Source organism: Daldinia vernicosa (assembly GCF_022497035.1).
Source record: "Daldinia vernicosa strain CBS 139.73 unplaced genomic scaffold F5Y00scaffold_62, whole genome shotgun sequence".
Taxonomy (NCBI): Eukaryota; Fungi; Ascomycota; class Sordariomycetes; order Xylariales; family Hypoxylaceae; genus Daldinia; species Daldinia vernicosa.
Window position 1 is genome coordinate 86,323 of NW_025953978.1, and position 25,188 is coordinate 111,510.

The window sequence follows — 25,188 nt, forward strand, 5'->3', positions numbered from 1 at the left end:
GACCCATCATAAACATCTATGTACATACTTGCCCCTCGGTCCCTTTCCAGCCCCTCCAGGGTCCTACACGTAAAAGGCTTGCTGGAGCCCTAAGGAGGCTTGACTTCAAACAAGAGAAAGATTCAGACGGGCTACCAGTCCTACCGGGCTCCATTTCGCCGAGTTCGCTCCGTGGCCAGCTTGTGGGATAAGAGGTAGGTAGCCCTCTGAAGATCAGCCCACTGGCTGACCAAAAAAAAAGGCTGGCAGCAACAAGAAACAAAGACGAACAATTGAATATCCGTAGCCTGCTTAGTATTGCGATAACAGATTTAAAGGGCTACAATAAGGCGAAGAGAAGAGCAAGTCATGTAATAATCCGAAACGACGGCGATTTAAAGATGTTCGATAGTTATGCAGACGAGCAAACAACCTAGTGGTGCAAAAGCCAGAGCCGAACGTTGGTAAAATGGAACAGGCTTTGAATGCGACCCGACTTCTGCGAAGCAAATTGAATGGAAGCAAGCAAAATCAATTGTCTGGGTTTTTTGTCGGCTTTAAGGATACATCAAATCTATGTATAGTATACATCATTTAGATTTGCATCTTGTGACCAGAACCCACTCCCCATTGTAGGCTTGGCTCCGGCGGTTCTACTAGCACGGACCAATTAAATCTGATATACACTGGCGAATCCCTGTTAGAATACCCCTTGTCAGTTGGTAAGATGCCCTGAAACTAAGGACCTGCCCTTGCGTAAGATCAGCCCACGGAGAATCGACTAAACGAAGTATAGAGGTACTCAGCCTAGCGGTACTGCCTGCAATTTTATCCGTACATATCAAGTGACCTGTTAAGTTGATTTCACAACCTGCTGTCCATTGCATTGCGGCATTGCCCACTACCTAACCTAAAATCCACTATCCACTATGTATGTATCCATTATCCACCACCAACGTTGAACCTTACCTGCCTTGAATCTCGGATACGATGAGCGATGAAATCACACTGTGGCAATAACAGTCCGGTGTTTTGCCTTCAGTAATCCGTAATCCGTAAACTGAACCGACCGCAACACCCGGTTCAGGGTTGTTTAAGGTCCACGTTTATACGTTATACGGACTACACTAATCTGCCTTTTTGTTTCCATCTTGCAACTTCAATTCGTTAGAACTACTTCCATTTATGTTTTCCGTTCTTTATTGACCTTATTACCTGCTGACCTTGACATTGTCCAATTGGAAATATATTTCTTTGATTCCTTAAACATAGCAGACATCATCATACATACATACATATTTACATACTTAAGTGTCATATATTATCATACCATAACTACCGTAACGGGGTTAGGCGATTACGGAAAACGATTAATATATTTCCAATGCTAAATCTTTATAACTTTTATAATTTCACGTACTTACCGCTTTATATTAAATAATAATTTTTAATTAAATAATTATTATTTAATTAAATATAATTAATTTATATAATATTCGTAATTTCATACTTTTACTATTATATATTAAGTAATAATTCTTTATTAAAAACCATTATTTATTTAAATAATAGTTAATATATATAACTTCTATAATTTTATGTATTTAACGTTACGCTTTTAATTACCGTTACGTTTTTATTTAACATTATATTTCCATTTAACGTTACGTTTTTAATTACCGTTACACATTTATTTACCGTTACGTTTTCGTTTATTATTATACTTTTATTTACTATTTTATTTTTATTTATTATTACGTTTTTATCTTATTATTAAATTAAATATTACTATTAAATTAAATATTATTATTAAATTAAACATTACCATTAAATTAAATATTACCATTAAATTAAATATTATTATTAAATTATATATTATATTTTAATTATATAAAATTATTTAATTATATTAATTTATTATATTATACATTATTATTAATTTATATAAAATTATTATATTATATATTACTATTATACCTTATATTATTAATAAACCGTATATAATAATTATGTTATATATTATTAATAAACCGTATATAATTAATGCGTTATATATTATTAATAAGCTATATACTATTAATAAACCATATATAACCATTATATTATATACCATTATTAATTATAAAATGTGGATTAATTATAATATTATAATTATACATAATATAACCGTTATATTTATATTAATTATTTATAATGTAAAAATAACTTTTTTTAAAATTATATAAAGTAACTTTACTTAAAAATATAAGTTATTTAATCCATATTAAAGTTATATAATATATTATATCATTATTTAACTTCGTTAACATATAACATTATTTTATTAATGTAAAAAATAATATACTTTATTTAAACTTTTTATTAATATTAAATGTTAATTAAACATAAGATTTTTTTAACATATATTTAATAAATTTATTTAAATTTAAAAAGGTTTTATTAATAATTCATATATTATATTTTAATAAAAAACTTATATAAAACATTAACTTTAAATACTTTTTATTTTTTAATAAAATACTTAAACATAAAAAATACTTATTATTAAATAAATTTAACCTTTTAATTAATTAATATATAATTTTAATTTAAAGGAATAATATATAATTTAATTAATTTAATTATAATGATATTAATAATAATAAACTGATTTTTATTTTTAATAAAAAAAGATAATTTAAAGATATTATTTTTAAAGTTAATATTATTTAATAAGGTTATAATAACAAATATATATAAATTGTTATAAATATCGAAAAAAAAAATATAATTAATACGACCGTATTTATTTTTATGAAATTAAATAAAATCTCTTTAATTAAAAACGTAATAATGATTATTATCTTTATAAAATAAAACCCGATATAAAATAATTAATAATAATATTATTTATAAGTTAATATTTTTTTAAAAAAGCTTATAAAATAAAATAAAATATTAAAAAATAACGTATTAATAAATATTAAATACCAATTTTTATAATTATTTAATTATTATTTTATTAATATACCTTTAAAAATATAAACTATTATAATTATAATCTTTTATGTAAACTTATTATAAAAAACGAAAAAAAGAAGTTAAAATATAACAATTTTTAATAAATAATAATATATCATTTTATAAAATATATAATAACTTTATAATATATTTAAGTTAAATTACATTAATTATACAAAGATTTCTATAAAATATATTAATAAATAATATAACGTTTTAAATATATTTACTTTAATTTTATAATGCGTTTAATTTAATTTTATTTATTTAAATTAATACATAATAAAATAAATTAAAATAAGTTTTATATAATTGTTAAATATTTTTTATTAATTTAAAATTAATATATATAAATGAATTTTAAAGGAATAATTAAATTATAAACTTATTATTAAATTTTATTAAAAGCGTTTTTTTTATATTAAAATAATTTATTTTATATATATAAATTTTAAACCATTTAATATAAATATTTAATTAATTATAATTTTAATAATAATAAAAATAATTATTTAACTTTATAATAATATATTAAAATATATTTCTTTATTAATATAAATTTTCTTTAATTATTATATTATAATTAATTATCATAAAATATTTAATAATAAATTCGAGAAAATACGTAATAATATACATATTAAGTTATTATATATTATTTATATTTAAAAGTTTAAAAACTTTCTTAAATTTAAATTTATTAATATTTTTATTATTGTTATTATTAATTATTAAAGTTTTATTAAAAAACATACTTTAAAGTATAACATTACCGGTTTAAAATTTAACTTAAAATCCGGCTCGAAAAATGGTTGTTTTAAATATATAATAACATAATTTATTAAAAGCTTTATAACTTTTTATAATAATTAATTAAAGATTATTATATTTTATTTTAAAAGTAAAATAATTTATTAAAATAGTTACGTTTTTAATTATATGTATATAAACTTATATTATAAATATAATAAGGTTTTTATTAAATTTTATTATTATTACAATAAAATTTAATTTTATATGATTTTTCCGTAACCATTATTTAAGGAATATAAGAATATTTATACCTTACGTAATATGTATTATTATCTTATAATTTTATAAATAATATTTTAACAATTAAAGTTAACGCATTTTAAGTGGGAATTAAAAGACTTTAAGTTTTAACGCATATTTATTTATTATTTTAAAAATAAAAATTAAATCTTTAAATAAAAAATATACTAGGTTAAATAAGTTATTAAATTTAAAATAACATAGGTTAAATAATTATAAAAAAATAATATTAAAAGTAAAAGAAATAATTTTAAAAGTTAAAGTTAAATTTAATATATTTTATTAAATGTTATATGTTATTTTTTTAATGTTTTAATACTTTATTATAATTTATTACATTTATTTAATTTAATAATAAAAGCGGTTATATTTAATATAATCGAATAATTTATTTAATGTTAAATTTATAAAAGATTTTTATTTAATAAAAATATAATATAATTGGTAAAATTTCTTACTTTAAAAGATTTTAATATTATAATTTTTTATTTATTATAATATATCCTTAATTATAACTATTGTTTAATTATATACCAAGGTTTTTTTTTTATTGATTTTTACGTATATTTTTTTATTTAAATTACGTAAAATTATAAAACCTTTAATAATATTATTAAAATTAAAGCCGTAAAAACCAAATATTAATAAAATAATATTTTTAAAATAAAAGTAATCTTTTATATTTAACTTATATAAAATAATATAATAATTTAATAATAACCGATATAAATTTTAAAATATGTTAAATTTATTAATAAATATTATTACAAGTATTAATATTATTAAAATTATTTTATTATTTTATTAATCTTATTTATCCTTAAAAAATTTATGGTTATAATGGTAAATTTTAATCTCTTTTTAAATCTTATAAATATAATAAAATAATATTACTTTATTAATAATAATAAAATTATTATTATTATTACGTATAAAGGAATATTTAATAACATAATAAATATAATAATATTAAAATTTTAATTTTAATAGAAAATTAAAAGTTTTATATTTTATATATTTTATTTTATTATAATATATTATTATGCCATTTCTTTTATAAAACTTTTATTTTAAGGAAATTAAATTATTAAAATATTTTTTAAACTTATAATTTTTAAATATTTTTAAAGTAGTAAAAACGTTATTTTTTAAGATAAAAATATAATTAATGTTAATAATTAATTTATTTTTTATAAAAAAAAGATTAAATTTATTTAAAACTTGAAATTAATAAAGGATAAACTTAAAAATTACGGGTTAAATTTAAAAATATAACTATTTAATATTTTATTTAATATAAGATTTTAACTGTTAATTATAATTATATTTAACCATTTATTTAATATAAAATTTTATAATATTTTTACTATTATTATTAATTATATAATAATAATATATTTTATTATAATAGTAATAATATATAAAATCGTTTAAAAATATAACCGTTTCTTTATTATTTATGTTTAAAAGATAAGGATAATATTTATTAAATGTTTAAATTAAATTTATTTATGTTTAAAAGTAATAAAATTTAAATGGATAATCCACGAAAATTTTAAGGTTTTTATATATATTTTTAAAATATATATTAAATAATATAAAGTTTTTAAATATAATTAATAAATTAAAGAAGTTTAATTTTATTAAAATAAATGGTATATTTTTTTTATTTAAGGTAATTTTTTTTAAATTAAATTTAATATAAGATTTTTATCGATTAATTCTTAAATTTTTACCTCGTTTTTTATTTTTTCTTTTATCGATTTTTTTTCGTTTTTTTCTTTTTCGTTTATTTCTTTTATTTTTTAATTCTTATATTTATTATTTTAACTTTTAAATAAACCTTAAATAATAAACTTATAATTTTATTAATATTTTTTTTATTTTAAAGGGAATTATAATCTTATATATATATATAAAAAGTAATTTATTATAAAACTGGTAAATAAATGTAAAAAATTATTTAAATAATTAATTAATTTTTTTATATACTTTACTTTTATTATTTTATAATAAAAATAATATCTTGTAAAATAATACCCATTTATCTTAATTAATATTATATAAATTTACATATACCATTAAAGCTTTTTTAAATATTAATATTTTAATAAATTTATTTTATTTATACGAGATTAATTTCGATATATTAAATATTTTAAAATCATTATTAATTAAATTATTTCTTTATATTATTTTATTAATTATTTTAAGCGTTCTTTTATTTTTTTTATTAATCTTTTTAAATAAAATTAGTTTAAGCTTTTTAATATTAAAATTAAATATCTTATTATAATTAACAATGTTAATTACGTTTAATAGGTTAATCCGTATAATATAATCTCGTAATTTTATTATATTATTATTACGAATATTATTTAAATTAATAAAAGTTGTTACTTAATATTAAAATATATAAAACTTTAAGAAAATTTAATAAAATATTGTAAAAAAAGAAAAAAAAGGAAAAGGAAAAAAAAAGGGTTAAGATTTATTATTAAATTCTTTAATTAATAAATTAACACTTTATTCTCGATAATAACCGTTATTATAACACGTATTATCATTATTAAAAACTTTATCCGTTTTTATATTTATTAAAAGAATAATAATATTAATATTATTAATAAATATAAAAGAATTATCGTTATTATTTTTAATATTAATTAATGTTTAATAATATTTTATTATATATTTTATTTATATATTTTTAATATTAAATTATGTAATTAAATTTATATTATTATTATTATTTTTAATAATATTATTATTAAAGTGTAAAATAATATAACGCGTTATTTTAAACCGATTAAAACGTTACGTGAAACTTTATAATTAATTAAACATTTTAAAAAATGTTAATAATAAATTATTTATTTTATAAATTTATAAAGATATTAAAAATAAAGTATATATAATTATTAAAGTTAAAAATATAAATAAATAAATTAAAATAATGGAAAAAAAAATAAATATTGTTTTTATTAATATAATAATTATTAAAGAAAAAAATAAACGTTTTAAATAATTACTTATATTATGTTTATTTTAAAAATTAATTGTTTAATATAAATAAAATATATTAAGTATAAATTAAATAAAGATAAACGTATGTTTAAAGTTGTTATTTAAGTAATTATTAAAAAAAGGTATATAAGGTATATTATTTAAAATTAAAAAGAAGTTATTATTACCATAAAAATTAAAACATATTTTTAATATTTTAATATAAATATTACAAAATATTTAAATATTTTTTACATTTTATTTTAATATTATTCCTCATTTTATTTTTAATTTATAAATTTATTTAAATTTATATATATCATAATTAATTTTAATTATTACTTATTAATTAAGAAATATTTAAAAAAATATCTTTTATCTATAAAATATTATATTAATTTATAATTAAAATTATAATAATAACAATTAATTTAATAATTAATTTAACTTTAATATTTCTTAAAAAAAAAGTGGTTTAATTCGAGAAAATATTATAAATATTTAATTACTTATTTAATATAAAAATTCTTAAATTATATTTATTTTTTAAGATATTTTTAAGTATTTTATATAATTATAAATTTTTATAAAAATGGTTTTTAATATTATACCTTTTTAATTTATTAAATTTATACGTAAATTTAATCGTAATTTAAGTTTAAATTTAAAATTTAATAAAAATTTACCTTATAATTTTATTAAAATTGATTTAAGTTATATCGAAAATTGTATAATTTTAATATAAGGTAAATTTTTAATATTAAGTAAAAGGTTTAAGTTAGTAATAAAAGTTTTAAATTTTATTAAAGAATTATACTTAAATATGTTTCGTAAATTAATTTAAAAAAATTTTAAAAAGTTTATGATTAATTTTAAATATTAATTTAACTATTTTTATTATTAATATAAATATTATTAAATAAATGACAAAGAATATAATGCGTTAAATAAAAGAGTTATATTAAAGTTATATAAATATTTTATTATTTTTAACATTAATAAATTTATTAAGTTTATTATTTAAAAATGTTATTTTAATATAAATTATTTTATTATTGTTTTTAATAAATTACGTAAATATAATTTAAATATAATTTAAAATATAAAATATAATTTTTTATATAAAAAATTATTAATAAAATAATCTTATATTATTTATAATTAATAAATATATTAATATTAAGGTAATTTAATTTTATATTATAAGATTTATATTAAAGTTCTTTAAAGAAATAACGATAAAAGGGCTAGTTTTAATTAATTTCCTTAAGCTTAAATTCGATTAAACTTTAATTAAATTGTTTTAAGGTAATGTTATTAAAGTTTTAAATATAAAATATATTTTTAAATATAAAACATTTATAACGTTTTAATATTTAAAATAAATCTTTTTAAATATTTTAGTTTATATAATTAAGGTTATTATTAAAAAGGTTAAATTTAATTTAAGTGTAAATATATTTTAATATTATAAAGGTAAGAAAAATATAAATGAAAATGATGTTTATACGAAAATTACCTTAAAAAAGAACTTATAAAAAGATATCGGTAAATTATTTAATAAATTTATTAAAATAATATTATTTTTATATATTAAATTTTTTAAATTTAAATGGGTAAACCTTATAAAAAGAGATTGGAAATTAATAATATAATTATAAAAACAACTTATAATCGAAATAATCTTTAATAATGTTTTACCTTTTAACTTATTTAAACCAACGAAGAAATTTAAATTAAATAATGATAAAAGTATTAAATTGTAAAATGTTAATAATAACGTATGATTTTTAAAAAATTATTAAGTAAATGGTTAAATAAATATAGTAATAATTTTTATAATATTTTTATAAAAATTTAAAAGTGTTAATAGTTTAATAATATTAACTTAAAATAATTACATTTTTAAAAATTATTTAAATTTAAGTATATTAATTTTATTTAATAATGTTTTTAATATAACCGTTTAAATAAAAATCTATTATTTTATTAAGATTAAAAAGGTTTTTATCATCTTTAATTAAATTAAACCAAGTATTATTAATAATTAAAATAAATATTTCACTCGCGCCGGTAAAAAATAAATTAATCGCCTTTTATATTTATTAAGTAAAAAAAGTGATAAAAATATTTTTATATTTAAAAAAAACAATAATTTTACCTTAAATAATAACTTAAGCTTATTAATTATATTAAGTTTTATTGTAATTAAATATTATAATAAACACCATTAAAAACATTAACAATTAATTATACCCGCCATTTTTATAAATAATATTTAATATAAAATTATAAAAAAGTTAATGATTTTAAAGATTATTACGTTAATTATTCTTATTTTTAAATAAGATATAAATATTTAAATATTTATATATTTTATAAAAAACATAATTAATATTATTATTTTATTAAATTTTAATTTATACAATTATATATATTATAATATTTAAAATAACGTATAATTTTACCTTATTTATTATAATAATAATATATACTTAAATACCTTAAATATTTAATAAAATATATAAAGATTAAGTTATATATTATTTTCTTTTTTATTATAACCTTTAAACATTTCTTTTTTTTAACCTTTTAAACCTTTTTATTTTTTTAAATTTAACGTTATTTTTATATTATAATAATAATTTATAACCGCCTTTTAATAATGTTTTTAATAAAAATATTTATAAACGTAAATTATATATTATATTAATAATAAAAACACACCATTAAAATTAAATACTTTAAAAATTTAATATTATATGATATAAAGTAAAAGTAATATTTAAATAAAAGGTTTAATAAAGAATAAAAAAGGTAATATAAATAAGTAAAAAATAAGTAAAAAAGATAAATATTAAAAGTATTATATTTAAAATAAGGTATTATATAAAAAAAAGATCATAAGAATTAATATATATTACATATTTTAAATAAATAAAAAATAATTAATTAAATAAAACATTTTAAGAATTTTTTTATAATATAAATAAAAATATAATTATTATTAATATATAAGTTAAATAAAATGTTTTTATTTATAATATTTAATTATATAACTATTATAATAGCTTATTTTTATATTAAATAATATATTTAAAATTATTAATTTAATATTTACTTATATTTTAATATTCTTTTATTAATAAAAGACAAAATTTTTAAGTTTTTTAACCGGGTAAAAACAAGGTTATTTTACTTTAAACTTTTATTAATAATATTATACATTTAATCGATAAATAATCTTAAAATAATCTCGTAATTATAAATTTAATAAATAAAATATTAAATATATTTAATTACGTTATATATAAATGATTTAATAAAATAATTTAAATAAAACATTAAAAACGTAAATTATTTAACATAAATTTTAACATTAATAATTATTATACAATATAATAATTATTATATAATATAATAATTATTATATAAAATAATAGTTTTTATATAAATAATAATAAACCGTTTTTTTATAAAAAAAATAATAATTATTATATTAATAATAATTATAATAAAAATAATAATTATTATAAAAATAATAATATATAAAAATATTATTTAAATTAAAAGAAAAATAATAAACGTGTTTAAATAAGTAAATTAATGGTTATATTTTATTAAAGGTTATTATATATATAACGGTAAATAAATGTGTAACGGTAAATAAAAACGTAACGATAAACGGATTATAAAAAGTAAAATAACGGTTAAATTTTTTTAATAAATTTTATTAATATAACATTATTTATAATATAATATTATTTATTTAAATAATGGTAAATAAGATTTAATAAAATAAGGTAATAATTGGATTTTTATAATAGTTAATAAATAAATAATTATATATATATATAATAATATTTATTATAAAGGTTAATAGTAAACGGTTTTTGTTAAGTGAAAATAATGGTTTAAAAAAATCTAATGGTTATTTGTAACCGTATTTTCCCGCTATGGTACCTACCTACCTTACATACGTACCACATATGGAAAAATCCAAGAGTTAACTTGCACAATACGGCTGTGGGATTGTAAAGATACCAGATGCCTAGGTACCTACGGAATAGATTACGAGGTATTATGCGACAATCGATAGGAAGGCCCAAGCTCTTTAGGTAGCTTCCTCGAAGCTCTGACTGTCTAGGATTTTCTGGGATCTCTGCCCCTCCATACCTTCCCGTAATACCTGAGGTACCCGACTAACCTGCTTGCCTACCCACTACTGTACGCCTAACCTCCCTAGTATTAGCCAATCCACCGGTCTAATTCCTTCCTAGGCGCCTCTTTCCCGCTCCAAAAACCTCCCCGCCACACAACCACACTCAATCAACGCTCAATCGCTCGCTCGAGTTTCCTCCCACTTACACCCAACCCTCAATTCCCGCCCGCCGTCGGTTCTACCTAAGGAACATATCTGCTTGCTTTCAATTCCACAGATCCTCCAAGAGTTCACGGTAGTCGACGGGTGGAATTCTCTTCCACCTCTTCCGCTTTCTATTCGAATAGTCATGTCCAACCCGTCGCCGCCCGCTGCAGTCTCAGGGAACAATGCTGGCAACGATGACTCCGGTATGGCCCTCTTTCTCACCCCCCCAAAAAGGAGCTTCCAATTGCCCCTCCATCCCCCCCCAATCCCCATCTTCTTATCTAGCTTCGGCGGCCACCAGCAACGCCTCTATAGACTTGTTATACTAAACCACACTTATGTTCTGAATCTCGAAGCCACCGACGTGACTAAACTGATCTATTTGACTGACTTTGACTTTATGTAAAGCTTCATCGATTACGGTGAATACCACCACCACTAGTGCTCCCGCGCCATTTCCCCCACCTAAAACCGACAAACCTCGGCCTCATGTCTGTGCTACTTGTCAACGCTCATTTGCCCGATTGGAACATCTGAAACGTCATGAACGTTCCCACACGAAGGAGAAACCGTTCGAATGCCCGGAATGTACACGATGTTTTGCTCGGCGAGATCTGCTTCTGCGACACCAGCAGAAGCTTCACCAGACTACCACGCCATCGTCGCGACCAAGAAACCGCCGCGAAAGTACAAGCAGCACTGCTACCGCTCAGAGCCGAGCTCGAAAAAACAGCGTCGCTAGTGCAAATGCCTCCGCTGCTGCCAATAATGCCTCTATGAGACCCCGCGCGAATACCATCAGCCATGTGGATGGGAACCATATGCATATGATCGCGGCCGCGAATGCCCAGGTTGCGAGGACCCAGCAACATCATATGCCCCAAACCCATAGCCGCCACCAGAGCCTCGTGGGATTGCCGCTGCACAACGTGGAGCATGGTTTTGCTGGCATGTCCTCAGTTATGGGCCATAGAGGCATGAATCATGGACTCCCAAAGATAGAAACGCACGGCATCAACATAAACTTTAACGCTGGTCTGCGTACTGCGCCTCCCTTTTCGTTTCAACCGGAATACGATTTTGACGGCTTGCTATTCGGGCAGCCCGGCTCGACTATTAATCCGAACGCTCTTCACTACAACGAATCTCCTCACTCCATGTCCATAGATACGTCCCCTTTCGGTAATGCAATGGACATGTCTACTCCCAGCCAGCACATTGACGATAGTTTTGACTGGTTGACAGGGTTTGAGAATCAGATGTCGTTCAATAACCCGGCTGAGAATGCTGTTGACGGTTCATCTCCCTCCGCAATGAGTACCACTAGTCAGAGTGGTATTAGCGACGTGATGCTCGATGGCTCTAACCCGACGAATGTGACATCGGCATCCAACTCTATGTGGCAACCAGCTCTTATGGGACCTCCCCAGGTTACGACACCATTCTCGATGGAAATGAACGGTACGGTGTTCCCGGATCTACTGAATGGAGCGCCTGTCTCTCCCCAGCCATCATCTCAAAAAAGCATGAATGATATCTACTTCTCAACTCCGCCCCCATCTATGAGTTCTCTTAGTCCTTCCGTAATGCCGGGCTTAACGACACATAACATGAACCAATCCATCAACTTTAGTACCGGTCCAGAGACGCCCACCTCGATCAGCGGTACACACCAGTCGCATTCCCCTGTCTCAACCATCACAGATACCACGCGGAGTGCGATCGTCAGCGCACTGTCTCTGTGCGGTCCGTTTAATGGCCGTAAATATTCCTTCACGTCCCCTAACTCACCGATGTCCCCACAGTTCCCTAATACTCTAGACAACGCAGCTGAAAATGTGAAAGCTTTACCAAGTACCCAAGATTTACAACGATACGTTGCCAGTTATTTCCGTTATTTCCATCCTCACCTCCCATTCCTACACATCCCCACACTTTCGTTTGATACTCCTAGCTCGGGCAATGGAAGATCGAATATCGTCGGCGGCAGTGGGTGCCTCGTTCTATCGATGGCTGCTATTGGTGCTCTATATGAAATGGAGCGTTCCCAGTCGAAGGAGCTGTTTGAGATGGCAAAGAAGATGATCCAATTATACCTAGAAGAGCGAAGGAAGGCTGATATGCGGAAGGCTGATTTCCGGCGAACCCCATCGTCTGACCAGGGATCCCAAGGACCGGAGTCATCTAATTATACGCCGCTATGGCTAGTGCAAGCGATGCTTCTCAACGTTGTGTACGGACACAATTGCGGCGACAAGACGGCAAATGACATCGCCTCAACCCATTCTACGGCTTTAGTGAGCCTTGCGCAAGCCGCCGGTTTGCTTCGACCACTGAAGCTGGATTCGATAGAAATGCAAGAAATTCAAATGAACGATGCCGAGGGTAACTGGAATGGGGGTATCAAAGCCGAGACCGAAGAACAGGCCGAATGGTTGAGGTGGAAAACTATGGAGGAGCGGAAGCGCACGCTCTATGTCATTTTCATCCTTTCTAGTCTCCTGGTGACTGCCTATAACCATACCCCGGCGCTGACAAACTCGGAAATAACACTGGACCTTCCTTGTGATGAAGAGTTCTTCGCAGCCGAGAGCGCCGCCGCTTTCCAGTTGAAGGGTGGTGTGCGAGTTGCCGGGCACAATAGAACCACTTTCCACGAAGCTTTGAGTGAGTTGCTTCGTACTAACGAAAAGCAGCAAAAGCTAGCATTCGGTAACGGGCAACACCTAGGTTCGGCAGTTCAGGTCAACGATATCCCGCCGAGTGAGCTTAAACCCAGTACTCTTGGCTGCTTGGTGTTGATTAATGCGCTCCACAACTACATTTGGGAAACCCGCCAGCGTCACCACAACAAGATGTGGACCAATGAAGAGACTGAGAAAATGCATCGTCACATTGAACCAGCGCTGAAGGCATGGCAGTCGGCCTGGGCAAGTAACCCACACCACAGCCTTGAACGCCCGAATCCCTTTGGGATGGGACCTCTTTCCGCCGATTCCATTCCCCTACTTGATCTGGCTTATATACGATTATTCGTAAATATGTCTCGAACGAAAGAGAAGTTTTGGCAAAGAGACTGGGACGGTCTGGCAGATGAGCTGTCTCGCAGTACCGAAGTTATCCAACATGCAGAACATTCTCCATCATTAAATGCAGAATCTGGGACGGACCCATCTGACGCTTCCGCCGCGAATTCCATTTTCATTGATTCACCCCTAACACAATCATCGTCTCCCGAATTTTCTGCTATGAAGTTTCCCTCGCCCCTAACACCGCAACTGCCCCAAGGTCATGGATCTAGCAGCCGGGTAATAACTCGCCGAGAAAAGCATCTTCGCAAGGCAGCTTTCTATGCAGCAGACTCTCTATCCATGTCCGACAAGCTAGGAGTCAATTATGCCGACTTTACTAGCCGCGAACTTCCAGTACAATCGGCAATGTGCTCCTTCGACTGTGCACAGGTTCTTGCTGAGTGGGTTGCTACCCTCCAGGATCGTGTCGGGCGATATCTCGGTGTACTTGGGAAGGATGAGGTCGACATGGGAGGTGTTCCAGCCATCATGCTTCTCGAGGATGAAGACGTCAAGCTTATCCACAAAATCCAGGAGCTTCTCTCCAGTGCTGAAATGAGGATGAATATGGATATTGTGAGCGGTACTGTCAACCGTAACATTGATTCTCATCTCCAGATGAACAACTATGGCGGGTACGCGGCAAAGATTCTCAGAGTCACGGCATATATGCTTGACAAGTCCGCTATATGGCCTGGTAAGCAACTACATAGTGGATTGACTTGAAGGTTTGATTTGCTAACTCATTTTCAGTACTTCATCTGATGGCGAATTGTCTCGAAAGTCATGCCAACTTCATGGCGTCGCGTGCTGACAAATCAGTTATTGCCAGTGAGTAAGAACCAATCCTGGATTTGATATAGGCCACCGGCGTCATCCCTCCAAATCGGATATTTCGGTTCTCGATTATCCAAGAACGTCTATCCCCGAAAACAATCGATCCGAATTATATCCCTGTATAAGTCTCACCATCGTGTGGTGAAGGCGAGTGGACGATCCAAGCTCGTAATAGGTGGCTTTTATTGCGAATTACTATAGCCTCCAGGGGTTCAGATTATCCTGTTGGCATTTTTCACGGCTGAGACAAGCAACGAAGAAGCCCTATGAGGATCTCTCGCGCATCTGGTTTGCCTAACGATACCTGTGCTGAGAGGTTGATACGATACATGTGAAACTAAAATACATGACAACAAAAAGAATCCAATGATGGAAACAGCAATGGGGCGTATGGTTGCTTTTCTGAAAAGCCTGATTTAGGTTTGAAAATCTGTTAGGGAAGCAACACTCCGGCCTTCAAAGTATTAATAGATTCGGAGGAATCAGGGTATTATGGTATGAGGCACGACCAATACGCTTGTGATGATTTGATACCCCACCGCTGGTTCAGGGCTACGTTAGGGACAGGTCACCGAAGAAGACGCGCTTAATGAGGTACGGACAGAAAAAGCAAATATAGATGGATCACTTTAGACCGTAGCCCCTGAGGGCGTTTGTAGTTGGGCCACGCTTGGTCGGTCGTCAAAAGCGTTAAAAGCTTACGCAAAGCTTACAGATTCTACTCGAATCCATTCCAAACATAGAAGAGATTCAGAGTACAATTACTCGCCAGGCTATGCTGGCTGTGAATTCTCAAGCGGGTGGGATGTTCATGAAACAGGCATGTGTATATGGATTGTGTGGGCTCCGCCAATCGGTGCAGCTTAAAAACTATTGATGGATTGTTAGCGGCGGTGTTGAGGAATAGCGGCGTTGTAGGAGTAGTAAATTACCTAGGTATATTAGGTATCATGCTAAAATTTGCATACATTCTGGGTTATATCGCTTGCGTTATAATATGCGATGTGGCATTTATCAATCTCTCCATCGAGTTACAATTCTGAGAGTGAAGGGCCATCATTACCTACATGCCGCACATTACGATCCTTCGGCTGTCGAAAACGTATATAGATGAAGTAAAATGGGTTAGGTATGCAACATAGTATTCTTAACTATCATCCAACCTACCGTCCTATTCTTTCACACTTAGTTATACAATCTCCATGTGAAGTTGCAGATATAAAGGTGTATTATACATATACCAACATATTTATAATTACCTAGACTATTACTACACCAGTGCATCACGACCTTATACCCCCTTCTTTTGTTGGTAAGCCAATAATATTCTCGATTGTTAATAACATTGGCCTAATACCCCCTTTCCCCGAATTCTTTTTGGATGTCCTCGTGTTCCACATGACGATGATGAGAATGTTAACGTCTATTGGTTGCTATAAGCTAGGTAGCTACAGCAAGCGCATCTATGGCGCTTTATACAAGTCCGAAACGATCTTCTCCGTATACTCTTCTTCGTGATTTAGGGTCTTTCACTTTGCCCTTCCATCGGGCTTCTGCGACGGCTATCTGGATTTCTTCATCGGCATATCCGTTTCTCGTTTCCTCCCATTCTTCCAGTGTCAGGCGAAGTTTATGGCGCTTTAGACGTCTAGAGTACCTCTTCAAAGGGAGACAGAGCTAGAGTTTTGACTAACATAAGAGATCCTCCGCTTCCTATCCCCAGCCCCTACCTGCCTACAGCATTACTCTACCTGGTTGGGGAAACCCCGTCAAATACGCCTTCTTATAACAGAGATAAAATCACCCTCAGCGCCCAGCAGTGCCCAAGGAAAAAACCTGAGTCGGACCAGTTTGGTTTGACCACAGTGGGATTCGAACCCACTTGTCCTCGTGTTCCACAATCTGTCCCAATTTCAAAAAGTCTTTCGGACATCTTCAGTATCGTCTATCCATTTCTCTGTTTATTTATCGAGGAGTTGCTGGTACGTCTGCAGACTCGAGCTTTCTCTTTGTTCTTGTTGCAAGTAGCTTGATGATTGGCTGTTTATCCTTAGAAGGGGTGTTTTTAATTACCTGTGTATTTTTCAGTGTCTTGGGAAATTTAGCTCGTATGCCAGGTCGCCAATTTTCTTTAGGACAGTGAAGGGTCCAGCTTTCTGCTGGAACCATTTTCTTTCTGGTTTCTACAAGTTGATCGTCCTGGGGTATGTCCCGAAGGTTGTGCAGATCCTGAAGCTTGAGTAGGTCGTGAAGGTTTAGGTAGAGGGTTCTGCATGATAGGATCGTCGTTTGAGTCTGACTCGGATGAAGAGATATCTGCCACCGGTGTCTTTTGTGTTGTCACTGTCGTCTTAGCCTTAGCTTCTCTAGCTTTCTGTGCGTTCTGCTGCCTTGTTTTCTTCAGTGATGATTGGGCTTGCGCCAGGGCTTTGTAAGGTATATATTCAATATTGTTGGGGAAGTTAATGGGGGCGTTCCCAGACGTGAATAGCCGGTCTTGTCTTGGGTTTTCGATCAGTTCGCTGATTCGGGAGAGCATTCCTCCAATCCTTCTTTTTCTTCGTTCTTCATATATGACCTTCATTGGCCCGATGATTGCTCGCGTGGCGTCGACAGTTATAACTTACTTTAGATACTACTTGGGAGTTGTGGTTTAGGAGCACGTGGCGTCGACAGCTCTCTTCATCGGTGCTAGTGTGCTTCGCAGAGTTTCGTGATGGGTTGGTGGAATGGACAATCGAAGCTCTCTTGCGTTTGGTATTGTCGAGAGTCTGAATTACGTCTCTAATCTGATTATGCTGGTTGTCTTTATCCGGCGCATCGCGAATGCTCATGTCTCTCACAAGGCGTTGTATATGGGACTCTTTGCTCTGGATTTATTTCAAGACTGTTGAGCTTAGCCGTCTCGTATTTGGTCTGTTCCTAATACTCGATTGAAAAATTGGGTGTTGTTTAGAATTACTCAGTTGCTTGAATCGATATTTCTCTTTATTTTAGCCTTTGTAATGCCACCCGCACCATAGGTAGCTGTCTGGGATCCCAGTTTGAGGGACGGTTAAATAGGCAGCAAGTGCTGAGCACTTCTCTTGCCTATCTAGGTCCATGGCAACGGAACCTTTCTCGCGGATTTCCTTCAACGCGATTAGGCGAACTAGGTCCTACTAACATCAGCCTGGACTTGAATAAACTTGATCTGGCTCGAACTAACCTTGTTCCCTTCGATGAGGGAGCGCGCGTCATTATGCTGGCACTGTCGCAGCTTATCTACTACGTAAGTTGTGACTTGGAGGCCAGTTAACAAAGGCGTTATTGATTTCACGTTTGTCCATGCAGAGATCATGTAGCTCTTAGAGATTGGCTTAGTCCTTCGTGCGATGACATATTAATTAAGACATCTTGACGGAGACATCTTGATGAGTAGCAGGTGTGATAATATGTTATGTCGTATGTAGGATGATTAGAGGTTAGGTCCCTAAGCTGCCAATTTGTCAAAACACAGGAACAGTTTTAGGCGTACAAGCATTTACGTGACTAGAAGCTCACCTTGTGCGTTGATTGTACCGCGACGGTTCGATGCTCGCTCAAGGGGGATAGCTGCAATAACGCCATATTGTCCAGTGGACTTTGGTCATCTTTGTCGTCCCTTATTAAACTCTGGGGCCATATATGTAAGTATTGTTTATTACTCTTTAGTTGGCTATAAAAAGCTTGTTAGTTACTCCAAATTAGATGAATGCTTAGAGAAGTAAAGATGATTACATACCAGAGATGCAAGCAGCGCTTCGGTTGCTATTGCATAGAATTTTTATGGTTTGATAGTATTGTAAAATTTTTGTGTTGAGGATTGATTTTTTTAGGAGGTAGTTAGGGCACAATTATTTTATGTGTGTTAAGTTATGTTCAGGATGATTCTGCAGCTTGTTGGAAATAACGAAGGTGTGGAACTGGTCTTGTATTGCGGAAGCGTTGTTGAATCTAAAAGGACTACGGGACCTCGTCTGTTTATATAATCGGCCTAAAGGCCCTGAGGGCCTCGTTCCTTCCCTTGATGCTTTCAACCGTGACTCACGATCACAACGTGGACCACCTGCCAACAGAAGGCAATAAATATTCCGGGCGGTGAAGTGCACACAAAAAAAGGGGGGAAATGACTTAAGGCAAGAAGGTGCGTCCAACGCTATGACCTTAGGTACTTCCTAAGGTACGGTGTAATTTCTGTCGCTTAGATACCTTAGGTACACGTACGTAGATGCCTGATACAAGTGGTAAAACCTTAGGAAGAATCTTTCCTTGAGTGTGCAACAAGGATACATCAGATACACTGTACCAAGGTACCCTACAACTGCCGTCAGTGCCTTCGGTACTTGGGTATATCTACAATTATCTGCAACTACCTAATTCAAGTACATTGCAAAGTTTATTGAAAATCCACTTGATGTGGTGTTGAATATCGCAAAGCGTTTATAACGTCTTTGTCATCTTACCTCCTATGTCAATGGCAACCAACTGCATTTTCGCCCCTTTATCGTAACTGGAAATAAATGATTTAAACCTCCAGATTAGATTCCCTTTTCTGCCGTTTTGTTCCATACCATAGTCTATCATTTTGGTACTCGTTTGGATTCGCAGGTAAATATCGGCCATGTCAAAATAGGGGCAGGGATTAATGGACTGGTAGGAGTACCCTTATCAAATCTAAACATTTAATATCCAGAAGAATAAGTGAATTACGAATGGCTAATAAAGAAACTATATTATACAAGCAATGATTGGTGACATCGTATATGGGAATAACAAGTAGCCTAGTATCATACCAAAAACAATCCGTGATATGCCGCGTAGGAAACAGATGCCATATGTCGGCAATCAAGGACAAAAGCGGAATGTGATGAGGGTTTACCTCGACACTTTCACCCAATCAATATTCCTCCAGTCTACAATATAAATAAGTTTGTCTGCTGTCAGCATTACATACAGACGGGGGAGGCTTATTTCCAGATTACTCCCATCTGTCGAATGAGATAGTAAGTATTAATGCCAATTTTTATGATAAGTGGTACAATAAAACGAGTGCTTTTTCAATATCCAATGGACCTTGTCGAGCTTTTATAACTATATGAGATCACATAAGACTTCCCTAGCCCTGTACGTTGAAAACCACGACATGAAAATTCTTAATTGATATATTAGGGGCGTAATATTATACTGGCAGCTCATGTACCAACGCATAACAGCGTACAGGATGAGATAATGGAGCCCGTTTCAGTCAATATCCAGATAGCGGTCGTATTTGTCGTCTTTACTACTCTCCTTTTCCTTAAAATATATACGATCGGTAGTCGGGGTAAAGAGCTCCCACCTGGCCCTAAGACAGCCCCTATTCTAGGAAACGCACTGGATTTCCCTACTTACTTTCCTCATATCAAGTAAGCTGCTCCAATAACTACATCTTTCTCATGCTTAAATTTTCAGATTTTCGGAATGGGCTCGTGAGTACGGAGAAATTTACTCGCTTAAAGTTTTGAACGGGACGATAATCGTTCTTTCTTCTGCGCCGGCTATTAAAAGTGTTCTCGATATCAGTGGACTGAATACAGGCAATCGGCCCGAGTCTACTATAATACGGCGGGTCACTAATGGCGATGTCCAAGCACTAGAGGATATGGATAGGCCCGCTTGGAGGCGTAGTCGAAAGGCTATGCACACTTTTATCACAGAGTATATTCTAGGGTCACACGTCGAGATTCAAGACGCCGAGTACTCTCAGCTTATGAACGACATTCTTGAAGATCCGAAGAACACTTTTCAGCACATCAGTCGAATGGCTGTAGGTGTGCTAATCACAACTCTTTACGGATCCAGGGTTCCGAAATACCGGGGTTCAGAAGCAGAAACATATTTCCGCGGAGTCAAATTGATGAACAAAGTTACTGACCCCGGGGCTCACCCGCCAGTTGAAATCCTATGGCCGCTGAAATATGTCCCGAAACGTTGGGCGTACTGGAAGCGACTCGCCGACATGACGCGGGAGACCTGCGCCCAAGTCTTTGATCCGCTTTATAAGCAATGTGAACGCGCGATAGAGCTAAATAAGAAAACTGGATGCTTTATCGAGTATTTAATTCTGAATCAGCAACAGCTAGGTATGCCACACCGAGAGATTACTGGGTTAGCCGAGGGCCTGATGGATGCCGGCGCCGAGGCTACCGCTTCGTTTCTTCAAAGCATCATATTAGTTCTAATCAACTACCCCCACGTTCAAGAAAAAGGTCAAAAAGAGATTGACAGCGTCGTTGGAGGTGATCGATGGCCGACTTTGGACGACTACGACAAGTGTCCGTATATTCGCGCAATTGTTGAAGAAATATTCCGATTTAGACCAGTTTTCCCCGTAGGTATTCCGCATAGAAGCGCGAAGGAGACTTACTATAAGGAATACCGTATTCCGGAGAACTCAGTCATCTTCATGAACGTATATGGGCTATTTCATGATCCGGATTTATACGATGACCCAGAGACATTTGATCCCGAGCGATTCCTGAAATCCCCTTTTGGGACGAAAAAGGGGGCAGAGACAGGGGCATATAGGAATAATCTTGCGTTTGGAGCTGGACGGCGGATTTGCGCCGGAGAGGAACTGGCTCGTCGATTGATCGCACAGAATGTGATGAACTTCCTTTGGTCATTCGACTTTAAAAAAGACGGTTCCGGAACAGGGGGCATGGATATTGATTCCTATTCTAGGGTGAGCCATTCTTTCCGATTTCATAACACATGCTGACGATCGTCTAGCCGGGTATCGAGCTTGCGCCGAAGCAATTCACGTGTGATATTACGCCACGATCTAGTGCTAAAGCATGTGCGATTAAGGACCAGTTTGGAAAAGCATTTCCAGTTAACGTCAATGGCTCTGCAGGGGAAGTTACAGGGTAGTCCCCCAGTCAGTCATGTGGAGATGAAAGATGATATAGATCATATCCAGTCGAAAACACTGGTTGGAGGTATAATATTTACAGGCTACGAGTTCAATAGGGGTAACACTGATGTAGAACTACGTAAGGTCTTGATGGGTCATTTGCATCAATAGTAGCAATTTATAGCCCCATGTATTTCAGTAGTAGCGGTAGATATCTAATATACGGACTCTGTTGTATCTTCATCATCTATTATCCGCGTTTCCTTGGACATTGGTTTATATGGATTTGTGGATTTGTATGTAGGCCGGAGATGTCACAGTACCGCACACTGATGCAACCTAATAATAGGAGAGAGTAATAAAATGAATGGCTTCTCGAATATCTGACATCCAAGAAAAGGGGTAGAGAGGACGAAAGCAGAAAAAAGAAAGGCAAAAAAGAAGGAATACATACAACACCGGGGATTCGCTGGTCGTCACCGACCCAACTACTAATCCGGCGATATCAGGTTTATCTAGGGGAGAGCGGACGGGATCCCGAGTTTTCCTGATTCTATGGTCGTATGTGCTGTATTGTTGTTTTATTTTTGTATATATCGTAACTGTCGATCAACTGACCCGAGACGGTGAAGCCAATCCGCCATCGAAAACGGTATATACGCTAACACGGGGATAAACCCCTTTAAGGGGGATATTATACTGCCGCCTACGCTAATTAGGCGGTACGCGGATATCCTCATACAAGCGACCCTTTTATTATTTCCTATACACCGAGTCCCATGGTACCGTAGGTATATAGTATTTTTCACCTCAAAATGCGGCGGCTTATTTGCCTGGGCTTCGGGCCCCTAGGCCTCCGACAGGTATCCACTGTGGGAGCTTCCGCACCCGGGAAGCATGGCGATTGGCTGCTGACGCGGAATCGCCGACGTCGATGGATGGGATCGACTGTAAGATCTATAGTGGTGTTGCTGGTAAACAACTTAATGAGCACCTAGCAATAGGGGGGTAGTAAACTCATATATAAATGGGAATCGCTTCAGATTTCGTCTCCTGGAATCGCACAGGTTCTTGATATTCTAATTTCACGCAAGAAACGGTTTCGCTGTCTAAATTACTCATCATGTTGAAAACTTGTATTGGCGCCGCGGCCTTGGCTGCCAGGCTAGCAGCCGCATCTGAATTATCCTGGACTCCTTCTTCGCTTGTTCCTAAGGCTGCTGGCTTCGAAGTAGCATCGAATAGTAGTGGAATTGCATATGTAAGTAGTGACACCTGCAGGGCCCGAGGGATAACGGTACAGTTGTCGCTTGCTTACACTCCCTACTATCTAGTGCGATGCTTTGAAAGAAGCCGGTCTTGGGGATCGACTACTTCTCGCGACGGACGCAGGTTACGAACCTCAGATACAGTCCTGGTATGCGGAGAACGCCCGTTTCAGACCCGACTGCCTTGTTCTTCCCCATAACACCGAGGAGGTAGCAACAGCATTAAAAGCACTGGTTAATGTCAACAACGGCGGAGGTGATTGGCACATCGCCGTGCGCAGCGGTGGGCACAGTTTCCCCGGAAGCAACAACATTGCCAACGGCGTGACTATCGACTTGACAATGATGAACTCGTCGAGCTATGATCCGGAGACGAATCTCGCCAAGATACAACCAGGAGGCCGATGGCGAAATACATACGCAGACTTGCAGAAAGCTGGGGTAGTTGTAACAGGGGGCCGGGACGGCGATGTTGGTGTGGGCGGTTTCCTCCTAGGAGGCGGCAACTCCTTCTTTTCAGGACGAATGGGATTCGGCTGTGATTCTGTCAAGAACTACGAGGTTGTACTGGCTAACGGCACTATCATCAACGCCAACAGCACAGCAAATTCGGATCTATGGCGAGCCCTCAAGGGAGGCGGTAGCAACTACGGCATCGTCACGCGATTTGACATGGAAGCACTCCCGACGCGAGACTTATATTATGAGACGCGGGTCCTAAGCTTAAACTATTCGGAATCTATGATTGATGCGGTAGTTGGATATGCCAACCAAGACCAGTCCTTTGCTGATAACGCCCTTGTACCTCTTTGGATTCACAACGCGTCAAGCAGTCCCGAGACGATTATCAACGCAATTTATGTCAATACCCAAGGGAACAGCAACGCTACATCGGCATTTGACAATGTTAGACGTCTTCCGACCTTATTCAAGTCTACGTCCCTCCAAAATATGGCGGCGGCTGCTGATGGCTCCCAGTTTCCTGGTAATACTAAGTAAGTTAACCACTTTAAGCTCGTTTGGGGCAGGTTATGAGTTAACTAATTGACTAATCGAATCCAGGAATTACGGAACAACGTTGACTTTTCGCAATGACCCCCAGATACTCCGTCGCTGTGTTGAACTCCACGAGGATTTAATTAAGAGGCTCAACAGTCTAATCGGCCCCAAGTTCACGTCATTATTAGTCTTGCAGCCCATTCCTTCTTATATGGCGACCATCGCCGAGCAGAAAGGCGGCAACATGCTTGGGCTAGAAAATATCGAGGGCAACTCTGTCATATTCAACGCCGGCGTCGCCGTTACCTCTGACGACAGGGACTTCGCGATAGCCAGGGCAGAGCTAGCCGTGGTAACAGCCCAGGTCAAAGAATTTTCCAAGTCGGTGAATGGAGATGTAGACTTCATCTACTTGAACTATGCGGAATCGAACCAGGACCCTCTTGGAAGTTATGGCGCCAAGAATATCCAGCATATGCGGGATGTGGCTGCGAAATACGACCCCACTGAAGTATTCCAGAAGCGCATCCCGGGTGGTTTCAAGATTTCGAGGGCGGCGTGATACATTCTTGGAAATGTGATGGATTATCGGTGAACCCTTTTGGGAACCCCTATAAGGTGTGCATCAGAACGGTGATAAGGGCGGATATATTGAATTCTCTAGAGCCTTTTTCGATTTAGTTATTTAGT

The 25,188-nt window shown here is 32.5% G+C and overlaps 3 protein-coding genes across 3 annotated transcripts; all 3 read left to right on the forward strand.

Annotated features, from left to right (window-relative positions):
• Positions 1–11,217: 11,217 nt before the first annotated feature.
• F5Y00DRAFT_182002 (DNA binding regulatory protein AmdX) lies at positions 11,218–15,893 on the forward strand. The gene is made up of 3 exons (XM_048005018.1): positions 11,218–11,610; positions 11,816–15,175; positions 15,232–15,893. The coding sequence occupies exons 1-3, from the start codon at positions 11,550–11,552 to the stop codon at positions 15,315–15,317; spliced, it is 3,507 nt and encodes a 1,168-aa protein (XP_047861009.1). The 5' UTR covers positions 11,218–11,549; the 3' UTR covers positions 15,318–15,893.
• A 4,672-nt stretch (positions 15,894–20,565) lies between these two features.
• On the forward strand, positions 20,566–22,248 carry F5Y00DRAFT_273357 (cytochrome P450; the record flags this gene model as incomplete). The annotated part of the gene is made up of 3 exons (XM_048013162.1): positions 20,566–20,741; positions 20,788–22,060; positions 22,108–22,248. 3 exons carry the CDS (start codon positions 20,566–20,568, stop codon positions 22,246–22,248), a joined length of 1,590 nt encoding a protein of 529 aa, XP_047861010.1.
• Positions 22,249–23,329: 1,081 nt separating this feature from the next.
• On the forward strand, positions 23,330–25,179 carry F5Y00DRAFT_247281 (FAD binding domain-containing protein). The gene is made up of 3 exons (XM_048009258.1): positions 23,330–23,492; positions 23,566–24,494; positions 24,562–25,179. The coding sequence occupies exons 1-3, from the start codon at positions 23,355–23,357 to the stop codon at positions 25,058–25,060; spliced, it is 1,566 nt and encodes a 521-aa protein (XP_047861011.1). The 5' UTR covers positions 23,330–23,354; the 3' UTR covers positions 25,061–25,179.
• The last annotated feature ends 9 nt before the right edge of the window (positions 25,180–25,188 follow it).